Source organism: Arachis hypogaea, chromosome 14 (assembly GCF_003086295.3).
Source record: "Arachis hypogaea cultivar Tifrunner chromosome 14, arahy.Tifrunner.gnm2.J5K5, whole genome shotgun sequence".
NCBI lineage: Eukaryota > Viridiplantae > Streptophyta > Magnoliopsida > Fabales > Fabaceae > Arachis > Arachis hypogaea.
The window spans coordinates 104,592,403-104,602,576 of record NC_092049.1 but is presented as its reverse complement, the minus strand read 5'-3'; the positions used below and the strand labels follow the sequence as shown (position 1 = coordinate 104,602,576).

General features: G+C 36.2%; 1 protein-coding gene across 1 annotated transcript; it reads right to left on the bottom strand.

The window, feature by feature from the left end:
• Nucleotides 1–8,138: 8,138 nt before the first annotated feature.
• LOC112742857 (protein FAR1-RELATED SEQUENCE 5-like) lies at nt 8,139–9,854 on the bottom strand. The gene is made up of 5 exons (XM_025792095.1): nt 9,471–9,854; nt 9,065–9,365; nt 8,840–8,961; nt 8,371–8,550; nt 8,139–8,291 (listed from the first exon to the last, which is right to left on the bottom strand). The coding sequence occupies exons 1-5, from the start codon at nt 9,852–9,854 to the stop codon at nt 8,139–8,141; spliced, it is 1,140 nt and encodes a 379-aa protein (XP_025647880.1).
• Between the last annotated feature and the right edge of the window lie 320 nt (nt 9,855–10,174).

Genomic DNA, 10,174 nt, shown 5'->3' with positions numbered 1-10,174 from the left:
TCCTTCTATCTCACCTATCTCTCTCTCTCTCACCTCCATTAATAAGGTTCTATTTCCTACTTCCCTCTTTCCTTTTCTATCATTCTTATTATTCTCTATGTTATTTTCTTTTTCTTTTCTTCTTCTTTTCATTATTTTTATTTTCTTTTATATTATTTTTCTTTCTTTTCTTTTTTACATGGTGTTCAAAATTTATTTAAGTCATTATTCCTCATTATACGCTTGTAGATTGTTGTAAATTATTTGGCAATTATATATTATTTTCTTTAAAGATTGCTTGCATGTTTACTCTAATACTTTCTATACCTTATTCACCATGCATGCCATGTGTTTGTGAAAAAGCCCATATAGCATTATGCACTTTTATACATTGCTTTACTCTACCATTCAATGCTTGCTTTTCACAAATTCTCTTTACTATTGTATTAATTGAATTTAATTGTCAATACAAACATGATAGTTTGTTACGAAGGGCAACATTTTCAAATTGGACATTGAATGTTAGATCTATGCTACTCATGCCTTTGCCTGCATACCAATAAACCTCTCGCATTCCATTGTCCCACATGCACTTGCTACATTTCCATTGATGAGCTTTTCACATGTAATCTGGACCATGTGCTAACGCCATTCATCTTTATTGTGCATTAATTATCACTTACACTATCCCTTCCTTGCTCTATCTCTTTCAATTTAATTTACTTTCTCTGTCCCTTTTTCAGGATGGCCACCAAGAAAGAAAAGGAGAAAACAACTACTAAACCTCCAGCAAGAAGAGGAACTAAAAGAGCAATAGTGGCAGAGCCTTCTTCAACCGCCGTCAAGCCCTCAACAAAAAGAGTTAAGAGGATAATAAAGGTTGATGAAAAGGAGAAAGCCTTTCCAGCAAAGGACACTGCGCGATTTTCCAATCGCTACTGTGAGCAGATGTTCCCTATCCTGGCAGAAAGGAACTATAACAATGAATACCTCCTTATCCTCCCGTCCAATATTGCTACCTTTGTTGAGCCGTAAATTGAACGAAGACAATGGGGTTTCCTACGGAGACAGCCAAGGCAGGTCAATCTTTCTTGGGTAGTTGAGTTCTACTCTAACCTCTACATGCCAACTCTGCAGTCTGTCTATATCCGTCAAAAGCAAGTCCCCATTACAGAAGAGGCCATTCAACAAGCTCTGGATCTTCCCGCTATTCCAGAAGGATTGGACACTTTTCAAGAAGCCGCACTTAAGCGCCAGACATACCAATTTGACTGGGAAGCTGTTCTCAGAATTATCGCATTACCTGGCAGCCGTTGGATCTACGGATACCACCGTACCCGCCCTAAGAGAATCTTGGCTTCAGCACTTACCTTGGAGGCTCGCGTATGGGCACAGATCATGTCCCATTATGTCCTTCTGAGCACTCACGAGTCCTCCTTCACTGTGGACATGGCTGTTCTACTATGGTGCATCCTTACAGACCAACCTCTGAATCTCTCAAGACATATCCGGAATGCTATGGGACACGTACAAATTGCGGGCAATTTACCTTTTCCCGCCTTGGTCTCAGATCTTGTCTCAGCAGCCGGAGTATCCTACAGAGCTGGGGACACCAAAGCCGTGCTTCCACGGGATGATCAGTATGTCCCTAACGGGAAATACCTTAGACTTCCAGCAGCCACTACAAGCCTTCCTACTGTCCCAGTTGAAGATAATCCTTCTTCAACACCACAAGCACCTACAATAGATTAACTGCTCCAGCAAATAATAAAAAGATTGGATCAGCAAGAACAGAAAGTGAAGTTAAGAGAGCGACGTAATGAGCGCCGATTCAAACACCTCAAGGAGCTGCTCAAGGGACACTTCAAGGACTCAGATACCCCGGACTCCACTTCTTTTACCAGAACAGGGAGCCATGATGGTCCTGACTGTGGAGATACTGCTACTAGCCCACCCCTGTTCCTGACAGATGGCACCGAGGACGGTGCAAAGCCTTAAGTGTGGGGAGGTCGGTCAGTACCTGACTTCTGGAGGTAATCTCTTTTCCCTAGCACCATTAAATTAGGATATTTTAGTTAGATTTTTCTTTCTTTTATAAAATAGGATAAATTGCATAGTAATAGGTTAGTTGCATGCATGATCTACTTGATTAAAAAGACAATAAGTTTTTCCTAATATTCTATCTTTGGAACAAAATTTTACTAATTTTTCAAAATTTTTATGATAAATTTTCTTGAATTGTATTTGGAACATGATGTTTGAGCTAAAGAACACACAACATGTGAAAGATTTGAGCCTTTATGTATGGTTACATTATTTAACCATAATTATTTTATTCTTGTGTGTTTACTTCTCTATGATTGTAATCTATATTTTGTTTTATCTTATATGTCCAATATTTATTATATTTACATGCTTGCACATGATTGAGGCCATTATTTGTTTAAACTCACTTATCCAAATTAAGCCTACCCTTTTCAATTACCTTTGTAAACCACTTTGAGCTCTTAAATCCCATTTGTTCTATATTTTACCACATTAGTAACCTTAAGCCGAAAAACAATTGTATATCCCAAATTGAATCTTTGGTTAGCTTAAGATAGAATTGTGTGTGCTAATTAAGTATGGGAAATTGTGGGAACAAAAGTTGTTAAGGGAATATGTCATGAGAATTTAATGGAAATTTGGATACCTGCTCATGTGAAACTATAAGAATTAAAAATCTATGTGCATTGATAAGCTGAATTTATTTTAATGTAAAAAAAAAAAGTAAATAAGGGGACAAAAATTACCGCAATGTTAAATTCAGAATTCAAGGATCAATGCACATATGATAGAATCAAAATACAAAGTTGATACATGAGTATGGATTGAAAAAGGGAATTCTGGGTAGCTAGGTATGAACCTTAAGATTACATTAAAAATATATAGGTTGGGTTGAAGCTTGGGTTAATTAAAGATTCAATTTATCAGCTCACTTAACCATATGTATACCCTTACCTGTACCTTGGCCCCATTACAACCTTGAAAAGACCTCATGATGTTTGCATTGGTATATTAACTGTTGTTGATTGGTTAGGAGAAAAACAAAAGTTAGAAAGCATGATTAGAGAAGGATAGAGTGACTACCCTATACACTAGAGATTAGAGCGTACATACATTATCAGTGAAGGTTCAATGCTTGAATTTTCATGTTCCCTGCTTTCATGAGCTATCTTCTTGCACTTTTATCTGTTTTCTGGTATAATGATATAATTAGTGGAATTTGATCTGTAATTGTTTTGAAGAGCTTATTTACTTTTAATCAGGTGGGCAAAAATCATATAGTTGCATTTATTTATATATATATATATATAGGATTGCATTGCATTTCATGAGTTTCTACATGTTCATACTTATTTACTTTATCTCCTTCAATTAAGCATGAGGACATGCTAATGTTTAAGTGTGGGGAGGTTGATAAACCACTATTTTATGGTTTATATTGTGTTTAATTGTGTGATTTTATCATGATCCTTATCCACTTATTCATTAATTTAGCATGCATTTAGATTTCCTTCCTGAATTTATTACATGTTTGAAAACTGCTTCCTAGAGACTTTAATTATGTATTTTTAATTATCCTATATTCCATTCGATGCCGTGATCTATTTGTTGAGTGTTTCAGAATTTACAGGGCATGAATGAGTTGGAGATTGGAAAGGAAGCTAGCAAAAATGGAAGGAACACAAGAATTTGAGGAGATAACCAGCGAGAAGTGACGCGGTCGCATGGCTCATGCGACCGCTCGAAGGAGAGCAAATCGCAGTGATGCGGCCGCATGGCTCACGCGGCCGCGCGGATTGGAAAAGTTCAAGTGACGCGGTAGCGTGAACGACGCGAACGCGTGGCATGGAAAAGCACAAATGACGCGTCTGCATGAGCGACGCGATCGCGTGACATGCGTGATCTGCATAATTTGCAGAATCGTTGGGGGCAATTTCGGGCCACATTTTGACCCAGTTTTCGGCCCAGAACAGCAGACTAGAGCCAGAGAACATGCAGAAACAAGGGAGACAATTCATTCTAGACAGTTTTGGGGAGTTTTAGATCTAGTCTTTACTCCTCTCCTAGGTTTTTCTCTTTAGTTTTTAGGATTTAATTTTCAATTGGTCTTAGCATTGGAACATTGAGAAGAGTTATTGCCTCATCAAGACTTCGTCATTCTAGTTCGTTCTCTTAACTTGGTTTTAGTCTTCCATGTTCTTTGCTTTGTTCAATTTTGTCATTTGAATACTTTTAAGATTATTTAATACAAAGGTTATTTTTTATTTTTAATTAATCATTTTAAATTCTCTATTTATTATGTCTTCCTTTAATTCCTATTCTGATATTATGAATTTCACATTTGCAATGAGTGAGTAATCCCCTAACTTGATGGGGAGTTGATTGAAAGGAACTCTTGAGTTGGAAGGATTGAAAGAGAAATTGTAATTGGGTAAACTGTTGGATTGCTCTCTAGTCACTAATACCAACTCATTTTTATTAATTGAATTGCAACTTGTGAACAGACGTAGCATTCCAATTTGTTTGACTTTCCCTTATTCAGTAAAGGATAATTAAACAAACCAATCTTTAATTATCAATTGCTCTGAGAGAATTCCAACAACATTAGAGATTCTAACTAATCAACTCCCAGTCAAGATTTTTATTTACATTATTCAATTTTATCAACTTTAAATTTCCAGTTTACTCAAATCACTTCTTTGAAAACCTCTGCTTAATAAAATAGCACACTTTCTGCAACTCGTTGGGAGATGACCTGGGATTCATACTCCCAGTATTTTGAATTTCAATTTTCTGTGACACATTTTAAATTGATAGGCAGATTTTCGATGAGTTAAGACTATACTTACAACGTAACCATTTTAATAATTTTTAATTCACCAACTTCTGTGCTACATCAATTATACAAACTGCAGGGATAAAACACATAGCTAACCTTAAAACTTCTTATGTCTTTAGTCTCCCCAAGTTCTGGACTCACAATTGCATGCCTCAAATTTCCTTTGCCTATAAAGTGAATTTTTCCATAGGGAATAGATTTACAAGATAGAACTCATCAAACTGACAAAATACACATCAACTTGTGTTTTTCAAAAGTTGAGCATGTCAACTACTCTACATTAAAATTGTAAGAAAATTTTAAATTTAAATACTTGCTGCACTAATTCTCCCACTTGATGCAAGGAATGGGCAAGAGCTGACTTTTCAACATTTGGAATTCTAATTAATATTACTATTGCAATATAATTTGCATGACTAGTTCCCTTCAATTTTCTCACTTGCCGCTGTATAAGGCCCAAAAGCTTTACAAAGGAAAAAGTCCAATTAGTAATTCATGAACAACTAGAAAATCAGTATTAATAAAATAAGAAGATCAATATAGATGTATCAAAATTATGCTCTATTTAGCACATTTCATGGTTGTCATATTTCTATTGTAGAATATGCACAAGATCTTTTTTCCTTTTCTTTTGTATATTTTAAGTTTTCATGAAAGAATTATTTTGTAAGTGTAGGAGAAACCAAAGATAACAAAGCAGGACATGGTATACTGCCTGCCAACAAGATGAGGTTAGGAGCAACCTTTAGTGAATATATATGGATAAAAATTGAAATAATTGAACAACCCAGAGAAGATAGAAATTAGAATATTAATCAAAATAAAAATCCACAAAAATATGGATTAGTTAGGGTATCATCGAACTTCAAAATCTTTTGGAAGCGATAACTTGCCTAGCATGGTACTACATAAAGTCCGACACTTAAGGAAAAGTTGTGCAAATCAGCGATCACATACACATTGAAAATTATACCACAAATGTAATAAATAAACCACAGATGAAGTTGTCACACCAAAGATATGATGAATCAACATTACCACAGATGACAAAGCTACACAATCAAACACCAATGCCAGAGATCGAAGAAATCATTTTCCCATACGCAGGCCTTCTCCGGTATCCTCACCTTCTTGCTGTAGCCAAGACCAACTTGAACTATTTCAATTATATTGAAAATTGGACATTGTTCATAAATAAAAGATTTTATAATTACACCGAATATTTTGCCTAGGATACAAACTCACATTATATATTCGGGTTGCAGGAGATTCAAATGATTTTAACTTCTCAAATAGCCTATAAACAAAAGCATAACAAGGAAAACATAAAGAAAAAGATCTATGCAGTTCACAATGCACGTAATACCAGGAGAAAACATGGATTCACATGATTTTACTCAATCCTATAATTACAAAAAAATTCAGTGAAGAACTTACTCAATTTCTTCTAATAATCCCCAATTTCTGACCTAAAAATAAATTGAACAAGGAAAAAAAATTCAAAACCTGGCATTAAGTAAAATAAGTAGCAGAAGTTAGCATAGAACAATCAAAACCTGGAATTAAACAAAATAAGGTCAATGAGGAGAAGAGAAGCTCGAAGAACCGAAACTAATAGAATACCTCGCAGATCGCATCAATGGAAGCAAATATGCCATCGGAGGAGAAGCATTGATGGAGGTGACATCAACAGAGGGGGAGAATCATTGATGGAGGAGAAATTGATGGAGGAGAAGCTCGCAGAGCAGCAGCGATATCATTTTCAAGTTCTGCCACACCAACACAACTCTTACATGCACAGATGCACTATACTACTCTCACTCTCATTTGCAATTAGACATGGATCAGAGAAGTTGAATTTTTTAAAACTGGTTTAAAACATAATGGCGTTCAAAACCGCCAAAATTGCCGCTAACTAAAGTTGAATTGTGGCAGCCACATAAACCACCGTAATTCATAGATATTACGGCATTTTTATGAGAATGCCTTAATTTTAATGTCGTTTTATAACCTTTTTTTTGTAGTGAATAAGGTGAGCACCTTTTACAAATTCCTAATATTTATACTCTATTTTTTTGTACTAATTTATAATAAATAAATAGTAGCTTGAGGATCATGATATTCGCATGATGTAACACCCTAACTTTTAGCAACTCATGATCGTACTAAAAGCTCAGGCGTTACTTACCTCTAAACCTTTTTATTCAATACTATCTTTACTTAATATCGAGCCTTCGCGAATACAAACCAAAATTTTAATTAAGAAAACAAAATGAGACTTTATTTTAAATCACTTAATCACAAAAGTAGATATATTCACATAGTTTTATATACATAGACTTATTTCAAGGTCTTCAAATACAATTCTTACCCTTCTAAAAACTAAAACAATAAATGACAAGGGAAAAATAAAATCTAACAACTCAACTTGTAAACAAAATCTTCTATGTTCTTGTAGTTCCGCACTAAACCTTCGCACCTGTAGTTGAAAGGGGTGGAAATAGGGAGTAAGAACTAGGGAGTTCTTAGTAGGGTCGGGGTGTATAACAGAAATCGCGTTGGCGACGGTGGAACAGAGCTTCATGACTGAGGTAGGAGGCGAGCCCGACGACTGTGCTTCCACTGCTGAATCGTTAGCTGCACGAGTAGGAGTGAGGGAGTGAGCTTCAAAGGTCCGACTTGTGACGTAGTAGGAGAAGTCTAGCGGCAGAATGGAAGTAAGGGAGTGAGTGAGCTGGCATTGAGAGGAACGACGAGCTCGAGGCTGATGGGAGGGAAGGAGTGTGTGCTGCTACTGTTGTGCCGTTGGAGTGAGTTAAGGTTGCTGCGTTGGTAATGGTTAGGGTATTAGTAGATCAGCACACAAAATGGTAGCGTTTTTAGTCAAATTCAAAAAACTCGCCAAGTCCCGGTTCGGTCTGACCTACTAGTTTTTGGCCGGTTTAGTGGTTCAATTCCGGTTTTCTAGTTTTGCGGTTTTAGCATATAATCGAATCGTAATTCTTATCGATTTGCAGTTCGACTGGTTCGTCGATGCCAATGAATTTTGTAAAATTTTTATTAGCAATAATTATATAAATTAATAATTCTATGAATTAAATAAATCATTAATTTATTTATTGTCTAACCAAGATTTATTTGACAATTATTTCATCTAAAAAACATAAGCACGAATATTCTAAGAATATAGAAAATTTTATTAATATAGTAAAAAAATATAAACACAAATATGTAAGTAATTCTCTATGCAAAAATATTAAGTTCATGGAGGTTGCTAATTATCACTATCTAAATCAGGAGTCGGTTCGGTATACATGTTGCCATTATCTAAACCATTAGCTTCATCTTCCATAACGTTGTTGTCAATGTCCTTCCATTTGATAAACACTACAACGTTGCTGCTTCTTCTTAGATGGTTGTCCTGGGCCTATATTGGTTCGATGCACATACGGATTGCTACTTTTAGCTACATCTGACTAAGGTTGAGTGGTGCCTTCGTTTGCAACCTTGTAAGATGAGTACAACCCCATAATAATGTCACGTGTCTCTTCAAATCTCTCTGGGACTTTAGCAGCAATAGAAGCCAATTGTTTAGAAAATTCCATCAAGGCACTTTGACGACTAATAACAACAGCATCCCTGGTGAACCCACTTGCATCATTGAATGCTGATTTCACCTTCTTTGTCTATCTATCCAACACTAATGATTGGGGAATCTCACAAATGTCTCTGTCAACCAGAACTTTCACAATATGTTCACAAGGAATTCCAAATGACTCCATTCTTAAACAAGAACACATGAAGATCATTTCTTCTTGACGAAATTCAACGGTCCACAGAAAATTGGGCCTCCCATGCTTACACACATATGTACTTTGAGCAATCATTATTATTATTATCTATGTTTAGCACCCGCATTGATCTAGCTCTAGAAAGAAATGGCCGAAACAATAGAAATATCTCATGAGTGTATACCTCAGCAGCAAATCTCTCTAGCAGCTCTATACAAGTCTGTATGACGGGCGCCCCACGTGTAGATTCATAATCAGCATTAAATTCTTTAAAGCGCAAGTGTGCAACACACCTTTGAAAATGCTCTACAAAACTTGTAAAATCATATCACGACCCCACATACCTTGCCACTACTGAGTGTAAACCTTCACATCTTGAGATAGTTCTAAAGCCAACAAAAAAACTTACCTCTTATATATGCAGTAGCCCATATATGCTTCTCTTCATACATGTTGTTCACCCACGGATTATCCTCAAGGCCAAATTCTTCAATAAGTTGAACCCACTTACGCTTAAACACGGGAATCTCGTAGTCTCCCATCATGATTTTCTTGAAATTAGAAGGAAAATTTGGATTTCCAACATTGCTAGTCACATTTCGAATAAGGTACCAAGCGCATAATCTATGTCTGACTTCGGAAAATACATCTTTTACTGTATTCCTAATCGCCATGGCCCCATCAGTTATTATTGAGGTCGGGGTCTTACCCTTCATGGAAAACATGAGCTGACGCAGGAGCCAAATATATGTGCCAGTAGTTTCGTGCACAATTAACGCAGCAGCAAAAACAATTGTTTAGTTGTGGTGGTTAACCTCACTAAATATGACTAATGGACAACTATACTTGTTCTTCTTGTACGTAGTATCCAAAGCAATTACATCCCCGAAGAGTTGGTAGTCTAGTTGGCTAATCCCATTAGACCAGAATAAGTTACGTAATAAACCTCTTGAATCATGACATGCCTTGAAATATAATGGTGGATCCTTCAATCGCATATCCTCCAACTTCTTCAACGCTCGTGCTGCATCACCAGGAACTTGACGCCTTTGCCAAGCAATCTCATTGTACATATCTCTAGGACCATAGCCGACACATTCATACCCGCATGCTTGACTAGCTAGAAGACAAAATATCTGTGAAGTGCTAATTCCGGACTTTAGCATGTTCATCATTTGCATAATATCTGCCTCTGACATTTTTCTATGGGCAGGCAACATAGAACTAAATTGTATATCCAATAGATCATGGTTGTGTTCGTTAGAGAAATAAAAGATATGCCACTTTCTAGTTTTAGGTACAAATTTAACATCCATTCAGGCTTCACACCCAGTTCTTGTTTCCAATCTAGGCTCCTTCTTCCTTTTTTTCATAAACTTTTGTTTGTAAATCTCGTTAATACTATTCTTGAAAGTCTTACTCTTCCTTACACTAAAGCCCTTCGACTTTGAGTACTTCAGATAAAAATCAAATGCAAGATGTAAAGTAGAAAAGTGATATTTACCAATTTTCTCCGCAC

What these genes read in the sequence shown, in the direction of transcription:
- LOC112742857 (XM_025792095.1), bottom strand. Translation starts at nt 9,854, where the DNA reads ATGTCAGAGGCAGATATTATGCAAATGATGAACATGCTAAAGTCCGGA. An exon ending in GGCTACTGCATATATAAGAG is followed by an intron (nt 8,962 to 9,064) that starts GTAAGTTTTTTT and finishes CAAGTTTTGTAG; the next exon opens with AGCATTTTCAAAGGTGTGTT. An exon ending in GGTTGTACTCATCTTACAAG is followed by an intron (nt 8,292 to 8,370) that starts GTTGCAAACGAA and finishes GAACCAATATAG; the next exon opens with GCCCAGGACAACCATCTAAG.